Source organism: Solenopsis invicta, chromosome 1, assembly GCF_016802725.1.
Source record: "Solenopsis invicta isolate M01_SB chromosome 1, UNIL_Sinv_3.0, whole genome shotgun sequence".
Lineage (NCBI taxonomy): Eukaryota > Metazoa > Arthropoda > Insecta > Hymenoptera > Formicidae > Solenopsis > Solenopsis invicta.
Genome location: NC_052664.1, coordinates 9,036,967 through 9,054,899, shown reverse-complemented (window position 1 = coordinate 9,054,899; position 17,933 = coordinate 9,036,967). Strand labels below are relative to the sequence as shown.

The following is a 17,933-nucleotide window of genomic DNA, read 5'->3' as shown; positions in this document are numbered from 1 at the left end:
TTACATGATTCTGTAAATCAAATACATGTATACATTAAAATTCGATTTAATTATAATTTATGAAATCCTGTAATTTTGGATTGAAATGGATTTAACACGTGTTGGCACCACCGCTAGGCGGCCACACCGCGGGAGATTTTCTCGTAAGTCGAATGCGGCCACAGGCGTTATATCTAGGCGCCACCGCGGCCGACTCCTCAGCTCATAACTTCAGTGAGACTTTTAGGAGCTACTTGTTGTAACCTCAAGACGAATACTCGCTCTCATTCTTTTCAAATGTGACGTGTGTAGAACGCTCTTTTACATAAATTTTTATAATTTTTACATGTGAATAACAATTTGTATTGTTATATAATCTTGTACAAAAATTAAATATTTAATTCAAATTTAATCTTTTTTTAATCTTTTTTAACGAAAAGGGCACAAGAAATAAACATTTATTACGTTTTACATTAATGTATTCTGTTTTAATAAATCTATCTGGGTTTTGATTTTATTTTCAATGTGTCTTAACACCGTATTTTTGGTGCAGAAATCTCAATCGATTCGGATTACTTTTTTTTTAATCGGGTATAATCGCACATTTTCGGCAGGGTTAATACTACTTTTACTAACAAATATTATTTTTTACTAAATAAAGTCCTAATCGCGTAATATAAAATAATATTTAAACAACATCCATAAAAGTTTTTTTTATGTCCTGCCGAGACGTTCTAATGACGTCCATTTGGCGTCCGAAGGCGGTACATTGTACGTCCGAAGAACGTCTCCTAGACGTCTACAAGACACAATTGGTATATCACTGGACGTCGGACATGTCGGACCGCGACGTTCATTGGACGTCCAAAGGACGTCCTTGTGTTGCGTGGGTTATAAGCTCATACATTTTTGTGCTAGACAGACGATTTCTTTGAGCAACGCAATAGTTTAAAAAAAAATTTTTTTTTCCTCTTGTTCAATACTTGCTTTTAATGTCAACCATTTTGTAAAAATTGTTCGTAATTAAATTTTGACTGTTTTGGCTATTGAGGGAAATGTTTACGTTTTAATTTGAGCTTTGTTTCATCTCAATCCGATACTTTTCCGCTGAGTTATCGTTATTTGAAAATATTAAAAAATTGTGATAAAATTTCGTGGCCCGTTTTTTTTGCGGGTGAGTGCATAAAAAGATACGATTTAACGTTTTGATGTATATCAGTGTACATTGTTTAAATAAAGTTCATGAAAACGTAGGATATATAACAGTTCTAATTTAATGTAATTAAATCTCTAATGTAATTACATCTTTAGTGTTGAATGCATACAACTTACAAAATTTTAAAAATAGTAATAAAATATATTATTTACTATAAAATAGGCGAGGCGAATAAATAGTATGTATATGTTATGTAGCGACTTATTAGATAATCACTAGATTTATATTTAATTATGAGATAGTTATGGAGATGTGTAAACTCTTTGAAAGACGGAATAAAAGTGAAGTAAATGTTTATAACAACAGATGTTTAGTGTTGCTAGGTAATAAAAGATAGTTGAATATCTTTACAAGAAGATCGATAACAAGTGTAGAAAATGTAAGTGTAAGGTGTAAGTGTAAGTAAAAAGAATGTAAGAACGCCATAGTTATCACTAGGGCATTAATGTTTGGGCACGATCCCGGGCTGCGAGCAGGGAATCGCTACGTACGAGTGAGTAGGGATTAGGATTCAGTCGGCCATCATCGGGTCTCCTCAAGAAACGTCATTGTCTCACTTCAGCGATCATCCAACTCACTCGCACGCAGCAGCTCTCTGCATGCAGCCCGAAATCGTGCCTAAATGTCCGGGCCCTAGTTATCACACACAATTATTTGACAGTAAAGACTTAAATAATAAAGAAAAAGAAGGTATCACAGCTACTGTCGACAATATGGTTATCCTTATTATTTCCGTTATTAGGTGACGTATTGCTTATGAAATTATTCGTTTAGTAGCCCGCCGTTTTTTAACAATGCTAATATGCCAATACATAATGAATAATAATATAAGGCATTTTTACTTTTGAACACTTCTAAACTTTTTCAAGGTGCACTTTTAATCTTTAATTACATACACTTCCTCATTATTCTTAAACTTGAGTGTACTATCACAAGAAGGTACATACACTTGAATGTTTTTTTGTTATTTAACTTTGTATTCGGCTGTATACATTTTGAGTTACACAAAGTTAAAACAATAACATGGAATGTTTTGTTAATATTGTTTTTTAAACGAAATTTTTGTATCGAAATATTTCTTCGATAAATTGATTCTCATACTAAAGAGCGGTGTTAGAAAGACATTATTTTATGCTTGTTATTTAATGTTAAACAGGCATAAAATGATATTTTTAATGAAATTTCTAATGTTATTTCTAAAACTTCTTAATGCAGGAAAATTCTAAATCAGGAAAATTCTGAACAATGGAAAATTAAAAATATATAACTTTGTAACAAGGTACTGTGTTTCTTTTGAATTAAACTAATTTTTTTTAATTATTTTTATGAATAGTCATATTACAACCACTTTTTTTTTTCTACCGATTATGCAGTGCATTAGATTTTCATAAATCACGTCCTAAATAATAAATATTTCATTACTTTGAGTCTAGAATCTATTAAACAACACTCTGACGAATGTAATCGTTCAAGTTTCAATAGAAAATATTAATTATAAACAAAGTTATTTAATAAAATGAAAATGGATGCCATATTACCCTCTTCTCCTCTACTCAAAATAACACTTAGATTACACTTAACTCTATTTAAAGCTAACAGTAAAAGTGATACCCAAAATGGTTACACTCAGTTATTTGAGGCTAACACTAAAAATGACGCTCAATAAGAAGGTCACACCTAATTATTTGAGGATAACACTGGACAGTAAATCATCATCTAACACACATTCAAATTAACGATTGACATTCAAAACTTTGGTGTACTTTTTGTAAGAGCAAAGTGTATTACAAAGAAGTTACGCGCCTAGTAGCACAATTTATTGGCGCAATAATAGTTCAATATTAGATTACGCCAACGTATTTATATTGAGGATGCATTGGACCAATATTGCACCAATAAATTTGTTAATATTGTGTTTCTAGGAGCGGTTGGACTTATACCTCGTGTGTGTATTTGCACGTGCGCGTGTGTGTGCGTGTGTGTGTATGTGTGTGTGTGTGTGTTATAGCAGAGATAAAAAACGATTTGCTACTTATGTAATATAATATTTAATGATTCCAAACCTTTGTTGCATTGTTTTCTTTGATAATCGAATTACTAATTAAGCGATATTCGTGGACACTTTACAAAAAATAGGTACTTTTCACTACTGATTTTAAGTGATCTTTTAATTTTATTAAGAAATGTAGTTAATTGTTATTTCTTTAATTACGAACCTGTAAGTAGCCCAGCGCAAAGCGTTCCCATGATCGGAGTTTGAAATCGGGAGCTTATGTTGCCCATCCATTTGAAGACCAGTCCGTCCGAGGCCATGGCATAGATTATTCGAGGCAATGGAAACATCGAGCCTAACAGACTAAAATAATGAGTCAATAGAAGTAACTATTGTTTGTCCTTATTTCAATAAAAATTCTTTAATAAAATTTAAATTAATATAAGATCCTCGAAATACGGAAACACGAAATATGTTTTTGTATAAATAAAATTTTATTAAAATTGTTACATTTGCAAGCTAATGAAAAGCAAAGTTCTCTTTTTATATTGCATTCAATGAAATATCAGAATAATCCAAGATTAGTATATGAAAATTGTTTAAAGGGGTATACCTGAGTAGACGACCGGAAAAATAAATCAACTTTGGGAATTCGTTGTTTACTAAAATAGTTGTTACATCCTTTTAAAAAAGATTGATTTTTTAAAAATAAATTAAGGGAGTGCACCTGAGATGAAATATGAGAATATGAATTCGTTATCAAAATTTGGCTATTACATCATAATTTTGAGAAAAGTAATATCAAAAAAGTAAAAAAACACGATTTTCAGGGTCTTCATTGCGTTGTAACAACCGTAGCAAAATTTTTTTTAAATTTTGTTTACGCCACGTAAAACTATGAATTTTAGTTTCAAAATTTATTTTGTTTTATTTTGCTATAGTTTTTAGTTTTCTAGATGTAATTGGAAAAAGAAATACTAGTTGTGCGCGCGTATCACTAATATAATTGCTTGATACAAAGTCTCTCCAATGCTCACATAGCGTGTAATATTGCTGCGATATCACAGCAATATCTTTTGCAATATTACAACAGAATATACTAGAAATATCACTGAAATATTACTGTGATATTACAGTAATATCAAAATGTCCGCAAAAACGCATCACAATATATACTGTGATATTTTACAGTAATATTACTGTGATATTATACAATATTTCTGTGATGTTTATGTGATATTTATATAACACTGCAAGGAATTAAATAAATGAATTATTTTTATGATTTCTTTTATTTTTATTATTATTCTTAATATTATTTTAAAAATTGTTACATTTAATATATTAAACATAAAAAAAATAACATTGATATAATTAATTAAAACAATAAGTAATATTGTTACGAACTAAAAAGTTATAAACTGTTTACCAGTAGTGTGACTTTTTTCAAACACTACAGTTTAAGGGATAAACTAAGTAAATATCTAAACTAATAATAAAGTTAATTAATTCTTTTTCTTAATTTTTACTTTTATTTCCCGAAAGGGCAAGGACATTATTATTTTATTTTTAAGTTGATTTCTTCTATAGGATATTAAAATTACCAAGAACATTAAGGATATTGAAAATATCGAAATTATAATAATTAAAGAGATACTGAGACGTATTAATAAGACATAGTAGAAACGTCATTTGACATTGCCTTGTTGTTTAAGATTAAATATTGCAACAATATATTGCAACAATATCACTGGAATATTTTAATGTTACTATCATATAATATATCAACAATATTTCTGTAATATTTCACAGTAATATATAATATTTTTGTTATATTTCACAGTAATATGTAATATTTCTAATATTGCAATATTACTGTGATATCACTGCAATATTACGTGCTATGTGGGTGAAGACGAATAGTTATTTAGGATATATTTTTTTAACATTAAATATAAAATATATTAATAGAATTTGGCTATCACATCACAAAAATGATGATATCAAACAAAGCAAGAATGATCATAATAATTTTTGTTTTTGATTTTTTTGATGTTATTTTTCTCAAAATTGTGATGTGATAGGCAAATATGGGCAACGGATTTGTGTTCAGCACGTAAAAATATGTCTGCAATAATTGTTCGCAGTCAGTAGAGAGACATCGTAGCAATTATATTGATGATACGCGCAAAAACTATTGTAGTATTTCTTTTTCCAACTATATTTCCAACTATATAAGAAACGAAAGATTGTAACAAAATGAAACAAAATGACTTTTAAAGTTAAAAGTTCGTATTTCACGTAGCGTAAACGGAATTTAGAAAAAAATTTGCTGCGAGTGCTGCAACACCATGTAGACTCTCAAAATCGTCATTTTTTCCACTTTAACATTATTTCTTTGAAAATTGTGACATGATAGTCAAATTCCGATAACAGATTCGTGTTCAACATGCAAAAATCTATAAAAATTAGCTAATTGCATTACACCTGTAAAATTTTGCAAACTAATGTATGTTTATCTAGTTCTTGACAATCCCATACTTTTTTAAATATTTAAATTTTTAATCAATTAAATCAGTCAAAAATTTTGTGTGAAAAATCAAATTTTAATTTCAAACAGCTACCATTTCCTTAAAAAAAATATTTAAAAAATTTGAACAATGACAGTATTACTTATTATATTTCGTAAATCTATTAACATTTTGTGTTTCAAGTCATCCAATAACAAAAAATCATGAACACAGCAAATTGCATCATTGAGAAACACACAAAAAAGAATAGCATGATTAAAATTTCATATAAAAATACTTAATTATACTTAAATGAATGTACTTTTGAATAAAAAAAGGCTCGACCGAATTGAATAATTACTTTTCAAGATAATAATTCTCAAAATTTGCTAATTTTTTTTAGCCATCTTAGGTGTACTCTTTAATTTATCTTTAAAAAACCAGTCTTTTTCAAAATAAGATTGCAACAACTACTTTAGTAGAAATTAACTCTCATGTATTTCTAGTCATAAGTTAAAAAAGTTGTTCCTTACATAGCTATTATCTAGTAACGTAACACTTCTTCTGATAACTATCTAATCTACATGGTTTGTCCGTAAAGTAATAAGACTAGCGCGACAATCTGGACGCCTTTTAACAAATGGTTTGGATGAAAATGTGGCCAAAGTACAAGCCCCGTTGAAGGGCGTCTAGATCGCTTCATGTCTTTAACGATCTTCCGTCCGTTCTTGAACTCACTGAACCACCGGAAAACTTAAGCCCTTGACAGGACATTGTCTTTATAAGTCACATTAACCAAGGCAATTGTCTTTGTAAGCCACATTAACCAAGGCAATCGGAAGCGGTTTTGCCCAGGTAAAAGCAAAATTTAATCACGTATCGCTGCTCCAGCAAATACTTCATTTTTCTGCCGTGACAAAAATTCATAAACAGCTTTTGCATCACGCGTGATCCTCATTACGTCAGAGCTCGGACGCGGCTGCCGCTTGGTGCGTTGCTTAGTTTAGACTCCCCCATCACAAATCTCATCTGCAGGAAACGCGCTGCTGGCGACTGGAGTTGGCTGGCTGGCGCGCGACGGCTAGTCTTATTACTTTACGGATAAACCATGTATACATAATTTATAATTTATTGTCCTTTTGTTATGTTTTGTTATTTATTCAGTACTGAAAATCTCTAGTTTATATTACCCATACACCACAGAACATTGTAGCAACAGTGCAGTAATATTGCAATGTTGCAAATTGCAATACAATATTACGATGACATTGCAGAAACTTAAATTAATAATATACCTGCAAGACCTCAGCAATATGAAATATGTAGTATTATAATTTTGTAATTTATAAATATAAGCCAGCTAGCGAGAACAGAGATCAGATGTGTTGGCTGAATGCATATTGGCTCACTACGTACTTGTCAGTAAATTTGCTCATCTACGACCATGTTTTAAGTAGAGAAACTACTAATCATCTTACTTGTCACGATAATCTGCGTAACACATGTTCACGTCGCGACATATACTTCTTATTTTGCCGAACGACTTTCTTGTTAACTTTCTTGTTATGTCTCCGCGGAACGCGCGTTTACACCTTCGAGTATAGCATCAGTAGTTTTTGATTAATAAAATGATACATCTGTTGTATTCTCCGGATTAATCAACGTTGTTATCTGTAACTCTTTGCTCATGTTTTTTGATTTAATCAGCGTTAAAATCTATATTCTTCATTTAACGAGCCAATATGTTTAATATTGTCATTTATTTTTGTTTTTCTGGTTCAATCACGACTTATTTCATTTATAATCTTAGCATCCGTCGAGTTCATCTGGCCATCAATGCCGTTCCTGACAAAATACCAACGTTACAAATGTAACAACGTTTCTGCAAATGTTATTGATAAAATGTTGCAATATTGCTAAAACGTTGTGATGTATTATTAGCGTTTTATTATTTTAAATTCATTACATTGCTATGTTAGAAAGGTGGTAGGAACGGATGGGATACTAGGGGAAGTATAGAAATATGGCGGGGATAAGTTGGAGAATTGAATATTGGGATTGGTAAATGGGATCTTGAAAGGGGAGGAAGAGATAAAGGAATAGAACGAAAAGATCATAGTTCCGATAAAGAAAAGTGAGTAAGGGAATAAAACATCAGATTATAGAGAAGTCACGCTTACCCCCTTGTATAACGTATATGCAATGGTTTTAAGAAAAAGATTAAAAAGGGAAGTAGAGGAAAAGGATCTCATTCCATAGAATCAAATGGGATTCGGGAAAGGTATGGGAACGGTGGACAACATATGTTTTAAATTACCTAGTAAATTGACAGCTAAGTGTGAAATCTGAAAAAATGATAGTATTGTTTGTGGTTATTGTGGCCGCATTTGATTCTATGGACAGAGGGATACTGGTGAGAATGCTAGGGAGAGAGGGTAAAGGAAGGGTTGATAGAAAGATGTGAGGATCTGTTAAAGAAGACAAAAAGCAAGGCGAGAATGGGAGAAAAAGTGAGTGGGTAGTTTTTGACAAGCAGAGGAATTAGGGTCGTCAAAGAGACCCGGACTTTTTAATCTATTATTGATGGATGTAGAGTTTTTAAATAAAGGAAGGTGAGCAGGAGTAAAAGTAAAGGAAGAGAGGGTTTACTCGTTGAGGTATGCAGATGACATGGTTCTATTAACGGAGGAAGGGGATGGTATGAGAGCAATGATGGCAAAGTTGAAAAAATATTTAGAAGGTAAAGGTTTAAAAGTAAATGTGGGAAAAACGGAAATTTTAAGCTTTAGTAAAGGAGGGAGGAGAAAAAAGTTAGAGATAAGAAGGCAAGGCAGTGGGAGAGGTGAAGGAATTTAAGTATCAAGGATATGTATATCGGAAAAATGAGGATACAGATTAGAGATAGATAAAAAAGGTGGCGGCAGTGATAGATCAAGTGTGGGCGATTGGAAAAAGAGATTTGGAGGAGATTAGGAGAAAAGAATCTGGTTGTTTGATATGCTAATTTGGATGGTATTAAGATATGAGATTGAGGTGTGGAGATGAAATAAGAAGGAATAGAGAGTATGCAGGAAAGATATTTGAAAAGTAACTGGGTTTTGTCAATTTGCGGGCTTCTCTGTGACCGGAAATTAATCTTCCCATAAAAATTGTTCGTGGGTCCTAACCGGTAAATTGCCCAGCCGGGAATCATCTCGCAAAAGCAAACGTATGTAACTGCGCTCAAGACAGAAGAAACTGTAGTTAAAGATGAATCAAAGCTGAATTAAAACGTCAGTTTTTAAATTAATAAAATTGTTAATTCTACGCACCAACAACCACGGTTATTCTTATTAGCCCACTAATAGTTGATTATTGAGCGATTAAACGATCTCAACAAGAAATGTAATTATATAAAGGTCTTGTTGAAGACGATTAATTATGTACCTAACCATCTTCTGTGCCTCGTGGCGCCACAAGCTTCAGAGATTTTCTTTTCTTCCTTTTCTATGCTCTATGCTTTATATAGTTTAAAGCTTGAAAAATTTTTTTTTAAAGTGAGCATGGAATGAGAATTTTACTTATTTTTGGTAAGACTTTAACTATATAGAGGTACAGAGAGAGTAATTTTAAATTTCTTTTGATATTGAATAGGAATACTTTTCCTTATGTATTTTGTTTTTAACTATGAACGTTTTTACAAAAAAGTCTTTTGATAATATAATAGTATTATTGTAATGTTTGGCAAATACTTGGAATCTTTCTGACCAACTAGCTATTTTCTTAATCGTTTCTAAGATAACTTCTTTTTTCAATGCTGTAGAAGTCGCCGCACGTCTTGTCAAATGAGCCGTGAATTTTTTACTTATGCCGCAACGAGTCATGGACGCCCTTATCCATCTGCTTATTGTTGCAAGGGTTGCTGCTCTGAACGATTTTTTAATTGTCAAGAAAAGATTATCTGTTTTTCCTCTCTTATTTGACGTCGCTGTGACATAAATGTCTCAAGTTTTTACGATGGATTCTCCGAAAATTTTGGTATGGTAAGCAATAGCTGATAAGCTCCCGGACGAGAAGTTTTTATCTGATCTGTTATTTCTATTTCGTATCCTTCTTCGTTACGTTTAACATTTGATAATTTAATTGCAGCTAACGTTTGGGTTTTATGCTTGGTACCTAAAGCAAGTACAATAATAAAACTAGACGCTCCGTTAAACGTTTGATGGGTGATTTGTCTAAAGGAAATCATTCTTCTATTTTCCGTAGAACTGTATCTATGTTTCAAATTCTATCATATTTTGGTTTTACCGGTCTAAGCATAAATATACTTTTAAAAAATCTGGATAAATTTTTGTTTTGACTTAAATTATTTTTACTAATCAATGATATCGCTGATCTCATTGAGTTTAGTGATCCGTATGCCACTCCCCGCTCAAATTTTTTTGTTAAGAATTGGATGATCTCATTTTCTGTTGTTTGATATGAGTCTAGCTTTTTATTCTAACAAAACGACCACCATTGTCTCAGTGGTCCTGCGTACTGCTTACAAGTTGACTCCGTTAATGATGCTTCGAATTTGTTCCAGGATGCGTTTGGTAATCCTTTCTTTCTGAAGGATTCCTTAATAATTTTCCTACCATCAAGGATAGCTTGTTAGCGAGTCGGTGTCTCCTGGATCTGCAGGGCGATAAAAGTAAAAAAGATGAAGGCTTAAAGACCAAGGGTTCTTTGACTAGAAGCCCTAGGAATACAGGAAACCATGGTTGGGTATTCCAAGGAACTATCACAATACCTACAGCCCGGTCTGTCTTAACCTTTTTTAATATTCTAAGAATAAAATTAAATGGAGGCAAGGCTCAAAACAACCCCAGTGATCCCCAATTTACGGTAAAAGCGTCGATTGCAACCGTTTCTGGGTCCCTTTCCCAAGTAAAAAACTTTTTGCATTTTGTATTACACCTAGTGGCGAAAAGATGAACTTCTGGTTATCCTAATATCTCTACAAAACTACGGAATGCATAATCCGCTAATTCCCATTCTGTGTCGATATTTTTTATTTGGGATTCTCGATCTGTTTTGACATTGTCTTTTGATCTGATGTACGAAACCATCAGCCAAATGTTTTTTGCTTTGCACCATTGCCAAATTTCTTTGGTAATGCTATGTAAATTTGGATGACGCGCGTTTCCCATCTTATTGATATATGATACTCCTGTGGTGTTATCGATGTGTAGGAGAATTTTGCAATTTCTAAGGTTCCTAACCAGGTTTTTTTTAGAGCAAAGAAAGTTGCTCTTAACTCTAGTTGGTTAATATGCCATTTTTGTTCCTCCATTGTTCAAAAACTTCGAGCTGAAGGTTCCTTTGCGGAAGGCGCCCCAACCTGTGGTAAACGCATCCAAAAATTTCATGTTCATAATTATCATCTCTAACTGGGTTTGAAGCTCCGGGGATATTTTTTTTCTATTTGATATCCGGCTTGAGATGTTTGGATGCAAAATTTGGCACAAAAATTGTTATCGTTTTCTAACAGTCCTAAATATCTGAATTGTTCGAGTTCTTTGGTATATAACCGCCCGTATTTAACTGCCCGGCAGCACGCATTTATTAAACCAACTAAGGTCGACTATTGTCTAATAAAGACAACTTTTCTTGTACTATGTTCCTCTAAAAGTCCAATCATTTCTTGTTTTTTATTAATTGGCAATTCCAACTCTATTTTTATAGAAATGATTCCTAAAAATTTTATTTGTTGGCTAGACTCTAAACTACTCTTTTTATGATTTATTATAATATCTAGAAATTCTAACAGCTAGAAATTCGAAAAGTTAACAGAAGCCTTTATGTTTTTGATGCATGCCTGTTTTGATGCATCAGTAAGCAATATAACGTCTAGATAAATGACAGAATTAAATCCCTTGTTACGGAGATAACTTATTACTGGTCTCAATATTTTTGTAAATACATATGGGGCCACGTTTAACCCAAATGGTAAACATATAAATTCGAAACATTGGCTTTGAAAAATAAACCTTAGATATTTTGTGAAAGGTTTGTCGACCGGAACTAAGAAGTATGCATTTTCTAAATCAAGCGATGTGATAGCATTGCGACGCCAGGTATTAGATGTAGTAAAAAGAAATCCATTATTTTTGCATTAAACTGAAGGCTTTATTTAGCGTAGTTAGAGTAATCTGATTTAGGTCAAATATGCACTATTTTGTTCGATAACTTGTTGCTATTTTGAAGGTAATTTTATTATGCTTTTTTCATAGAAACCTTTGTTTCTATTGGCAAAAAATTGGGACAGTCAATTTTTACAAGCTTCTCTTGAGGCAAATTTTTCACCAGCATAATCATTTGCCATAGACAGGAACATGTGGTAATCACATGATGCCAGGTCGGGACTATAAGGTGAATGCATAAGAACCTCCCAACCAAGCTCCCGGAGCTTCTGGCGAGTCACTGTCGATGTGTGTGATCTGGCGTTGTCTTGATGGAATACAATTCCTCTTCTATTGGCCAAAGCTAGCCGCTTCTGGGCAATTGTTTCCTTCAGAGGGTCCAATTGTTGACAGTACAGGTCTGAATTAAAAGTTTAGCCGTAGAGGAGCTCATAGTAGATGATTCCCTGCTAATCCTACCAAACACAGCAAAACCTTTCTGACCGTCAATCCTGGCTTAGTCACCGTTTGCGCCGACTCACCGCGATTCAACCACGTTTTCGCTTGACGTTGTCGTAAGTGACCCACTTTTTATCACCAGTAACCATCCGCTTCAGAAATGGGTTGATTTTGTTGTGATTCAGCAGCGATTCGTAGATGGGAATTTGGTCCATGAGGTTTTTTTGCGTTAACTCGAGTGGCATTCATACATCGAGCTTGTTTTTGTATCCAGCCTTATTTATGTGGTTCCAAACGGTTTTTTGTGCAATGTTTGGCTCCTGGGCAATCAAAACAGTGCTTACATGACGGTCGGACTCGACAATTTCCATAATTGATTTCTTTTTACTACACCTAATATATAAAAATATTTAAAAAAAATATTTGAGTCAATATGTGATGATGACTACGGCACTGACATTGTCGAAACGCTATCGCAGTAGCTTTATCTTGAATTTTCGCCTTGCCCATTTTCCGATTTAATTAACTCGAAGTTTACTTAAAAACAAGGTTATAATGAAAAAAATTCTAATGATACTTTTATAATAACTTTTTACGGGCTTTCGATTGCAACCGGTCCGAATGAAATCGGTTCAGTCAATCCCGAGATTTGATTAGCGAGTCTATGAAAAGAGTCACTTTGACGATTTCAGTTTTCAGTGTTAGTCTTTAGTTTTGCAAGTGTCCACCAAGGCGCATTTACAACACTCAAAACGAGCGACTGTCCATCAAGATGGGTTCTTATGTGCACTATGCAGCTACCCAATCGAGAGAGCGTTCGAAAGAAAGAGAAAGAGAAAGAAAGAAAGAGAGAGAGAGAGAGAGAGAGAGAGAGAGAGAGAGAGAGAGAGAGAGAGAGAGAGAGAGAGCTGATGATGATGATGATGATGATGATGATGATGATAATGATGATGATATCATCATTTATTGAACGCTCTAAGAAAAAATCCTCTCAAACGCTTGTACACATACAGTAGAACTAACATAAAATACAACGTCACAAATTAACAAAAATAAAAAAGAAATAAAAAAGTTAATATAAACAAAACAGAATTAGAGAATAAAAAAAATAATAAAGTAAAGTAAAAGAAGAAAAGAAATTAAAACAATACAATTCATAATTCAAATATAAAAATTCAGAAATGGTGAAACATCTGCTCGAAATTCAGGAACTATCAATAGTCTCGACGAGATAACTATGTAATTGCCTTTTAAAATCACACAGAGAGGTGGCACAGCAAACGCCTCGAGGGATGCCATTCCATAACTCAATAGCGTAGCTGCAAAAAGACTGCTTGAAAAACTCAGTACGACACAGTGGAGGCATCAGTAGGTTATCCTGAGCCCTCGTATCATGAAGTCGCATGTTTTGACTCTTTAACGCAAGAAAGAGTGATGTAGGTACGCGTGCCGATAGTATCCGAAAAGTCAGGCAACCCACGAAAAACATACGCCTTGCTCTTACCTTGAGTCATCGCAGAAATACCGAGAAACATGTTTATCCCATGCAATAGGATAAATATAAAGCATACAAGAGTTAAGCGCCCTCTGAAGTCTGAGATCCTGGTTATCGGTAATGTTAATAAAAGCGGCGCAACAATAATCAAAGATCGAGAAAATGAATGTAGACACAAGTCTGATGCGCAAAAAGCGAGGTATTAAATGCTTATAGAGCTTGAGTTGATGGAGAGTTATGTTGATCTTGGCTGACATTTTAGTGACCTGAATGTTCCACGTTAGTGTGTTTGAGATATAGACACCAAAATATTTAACGGGACTGCGGAATTAAACGCGTTCACCGTCGGCAGAGATTTGGGGCAACCCGTCTAGGGGAGTGCAATTTAGTGCAAGTCGGATGAAATATCTAGCTAATTGTATGATCCAATCTTTTTTTGAAATAATTTAATTTAAAAACATGTCTGCCCTATAATCCTCTAATTTAAAATGTTTTGTTTGAATAAAATTGTTAAATTTTTTCAAATTTAGAATAAATCTAAACGTTTCATCCAATTTTGAGGTTAGAAAATATGAGGATATGAACTTTGAATCCCTTAAAGTACAAGGTCTAATTGCCCCTAACGTTAAAAGATTTTTAATTGTATATTTTATGTCATCGAGCGTCTGAGAGCCCTGTAGCAATGGTTCATTTGGCACATGTGACTGAGTAAGCTGTGAATCGATTTAAATTGAATAGCCTTTGATACAATTTTTTACGAACTTATTTCGTGTGACTATTTTCCATATTTTGAGAAAAACTTTAAATCATCCTGCAACGTCGTTTTTCATCTCTAACGTTTGTAACAAGTCGATTTTTTCGATTTCTTGTCGTTCCAATACGAGTTCTTCTGACGGTCTTTGAAGCGTAGCAATCCTCTTCGGGAGCTTCTTGTTTTCTGAATCTGGCGGCTCGATTGACTCCAGGACTTTGATGGCAGGCTCTTTCTGTTTCTCTGGTTCGATGTATTTAAAGGTTTCTTGAATTGATGTTGGAACGAAAGTTTCTCTATTACTTTACCCAGGGATTTCGTGTGTTTGAGGCGTTTAAACAGATTGTTGTCAAAAAGATCTGACATGATTTCCGATTTTTTCAAGAGTTCTTTATATTTATTATGTATATCTGATATGATAAAAGCTCTTCTTGCCACTGATTGCTGGTAATGGAGACTTGCCATCAATTTTCCGGCGTTTTCCAAATTTTTCAGTAGCATACTTGAAATTTTACTCTCCTCTAATTCCAAAATTAAGGAGATACACTTGGCCACTGCTATCATCGCCGCATCCTTTTGGGATGCGGCGAAGTGTTTGTTCCTGCTTTTTGCGAATTCCGACATGTGAGCTAGAATTTCTGAATTGAGTTTGGTGCTTTGATGCACAAAGTGCTTTTTCGCAGGAATTCTTTTATGACCTCTTTACGTGCTTTAGATTCTTTTTCCTCCCGTTTTTTTCTTCATCTTCGTCTCCTTCGTAAAAGTCCGTATACATCCAGTTTGTCTATTCTTCGATCAGCACTGAATGTATTACCACATCCGCTGACTCTGATGGTTTTGCTCTCAAGCAGAGCTTTTCCCGTGTTTCACTATCAAGACTTGCCACATTTATTGACTCTTGATCTTTTTCGATGCATTATTTTAACCTTTTCAGTGTCAATTATCACGCTCTCCCGCGTTCCCTTGTCGGTGTCCGAGCCGCTGTCTACCGAGGAAATAATTGATTTATTCTCGTCCAAATTCTCGGTGTCATCTCTATCACTTGAAACTAACACCGGTTCAAATAATGATTTCTTTCGCGTTTTTTCCTAAGGCGAAGGAGAATTTTTGATGTAAAGGAGTTAGGTTTTTTTAAGTTAACCTTGTGGAGGTTCGCTGCAAGATTTTTGCATAACACGTCCTTTCTCTAGTGAAAGCTCATGTCGCGACATTGCAACTGCGATAAGGCCTCCTTCTAGTGAGGGTTTGCGATATGTTTCTCTTCTAGTAAGGGCTCATCGCTTTTCCCTTGAGACCTTTGCGTAACATAGTGGCTATTATAGACGTTGCAACGTGCTCTTCTAACAAGGCTCATTGCATTTTGTCTTTAAAAGTAGTCTGGCTTACCGTTTTCTTTTTCTTCCTCCGGTGTCTGTATTTATAGAAGAACAATGGCCGTAGGGGAATTTCCAACCTCTTTTCCTCCCGACCGCTTTAATCTCTTTAGTCTTTTCCGCATAGCTCTAAATTGTTCAGTTAACGGATCTAATTTAGCGTCTCTCTCACTTCTTTTTGACATTGCGGCCAAAAACTTTTCTTAGTATATATACAATACTTCCTTTGTATTTCTTAGTTGTGACTCCTTCGAGCACAAAAAACGTTATGAAGCATAGGGCATGCAAAGGGAGAAAAGAAAATCTTTAAAGTTTGTGGCGCTACGAGGCATAAAAGATGGTACTACATAGTTAATCGTCAAGAACGAAACCTGTACTAAACTTGATATTTTAAATGATTATTAGAAATGGATTAAGGGACTCCAGAATAAATGCTGACAGAAGAGTTGCAGAAAGATAAATTAAGGGCAAGGGTAAGAAAAAAATCATAGAATTTTGGAAAAAGATTAAGGAAAGAAAGGGGTAGCAGAGATAGTCAGGAGATGTTGAGAAGAAACGAAGGAGAAGGGTAGGAAAGGAAAAAATTTGTCAAAATGAGGAGGAAAGGCAGGTTTTGTTCAAGAAAAAAGGAAAGGAGAAAGAAGAGACAGGAGATAAAGAGAATTTTGATTTTAATGTTTTGAAAGAAAGAGATTAAGAGAAATAAAGGGAGGAAAGATGGGAGAAAATAAGAAATTCAAAATTAATTAAGTGATATGGAAGAATAAAGGGAAGGGGAATTCTGCAGCATCTAAGAAAAGAGGAGAGAAGATGAAATAAATTAGAAATAAGGGAAGGAAACAAGGAGGATAGACTGTGCGGAAGGGGAAGGGAAACGTGGGAATACGTATGGGTGGAGTGTGAGAACTGGGGGGAGAGGGCAGAGAGGAATTGACAGGAAATGGTGAAAGTATTAGGTGGTGAAAAGAGAATGGTGAAAAAGAGGGATGGATAAGGAAGCTGAAGTGGTTTAGAGAGGAATGTTTAGAAATGAGGCTAAAGGAGGAGATAGAGGGGAGGCGGAGGAATAGATAAAGAAAAGAGTGAGAGAAAATGTAAGAGAGTAGAGAAGTAGGGAAAAAAGAAAACAAAGAAGTAATAATAAAGAAACAAAGACAAAACCTAAGGTCTTGTGATGGAAGTAGAAGTCCGTGTGTATGTATGTGCGTGTGCGTATCGTGTGCGTGTGCGTGCATGCATGCGCGCGCGCGTATGCATACGTATAATTTAAATTTAGGCTAAATTAGATAATAAGTTTTTAAGATGTTTTATTGCAAGATTTCAAAAAGTAGACACCATAACGTTGCAATTTTATAGTAATGTTGCAATGTTTTAATGAAATTATTTTGCAATGTTTCTGCAACTCTCTGTATTGTATGCGTATGTATGTTATAGTTTTTCAATCACTAAACAGATTTTTTACAAAACGAGATAATCTCAATCTGAAATTATCTTTTAAAATGAGATAATCTCTATCTAAGATTAGTTCTCAAAGGAATTGAGGTCTTGTGGACATCTAATGGCTAGACAGTAGATAGTTTATATATTTTTGAAAACACAGAGCCATCTTTACTATTATTTTTCTAAATAATGACTAGACAGTTACGTACAAAAATTTATTATTAGGTGCGCAACAGTTCTCGCTGTTTTTTTTTATGAAAATGCAACTTTATTGTAAAAAAAGGTGGTTACAAATAAATCATTCAAAGTATTGCCCATCGCTAGCTACAACTTTGCCCATCTTTCTAGCAGGAACGGGATCCGATAGCGCACGGTGCAATAGTCCGCCAACCAATCATCTTGACTTATTTAACCCAACCAACTGAAAAACTCTAGGCATTGGCCGCTGTGAATGGTGATGGGCTATCGGTCTCGTGCGCTATCGGGATCCGCCCTTCTGGCAGAGCTCGAATACCGTTACGATAAAAGTGTTCGTCTTTTGAAGCTATCCACGAATCAAGCCATTTTTTGATGT

At 34.1% G+C, this 17,933-nt stretch overlaps 1 protein-coding gene across 2 annotated transcripts in view; it reads right to left on the bottom strand.

Annotated features, from left to right (window-relative positions):
- LOC105205656 (high affinity cationic amino acid transporter 1) overlaps positions 1 to 17,933 on the bottom strand; it is a 119,148-nt gene that overhangs the window by 27,544 nt on the left and 73,671 nt on the right. For both annotated transcript variants that reach the window (XM_039446117.1, XM_026139683.2), the window contains exon 6: positions 3,412 to 3,551. In XM_039446117.1, coding sequence (XP_039302051.1) covers positions 3,412 to 3,551 — 140 coding nt within the window. The remainder of the gene's footprint in view (positions 1 to 3,411; positions 3,552 to 17,933) is intronic.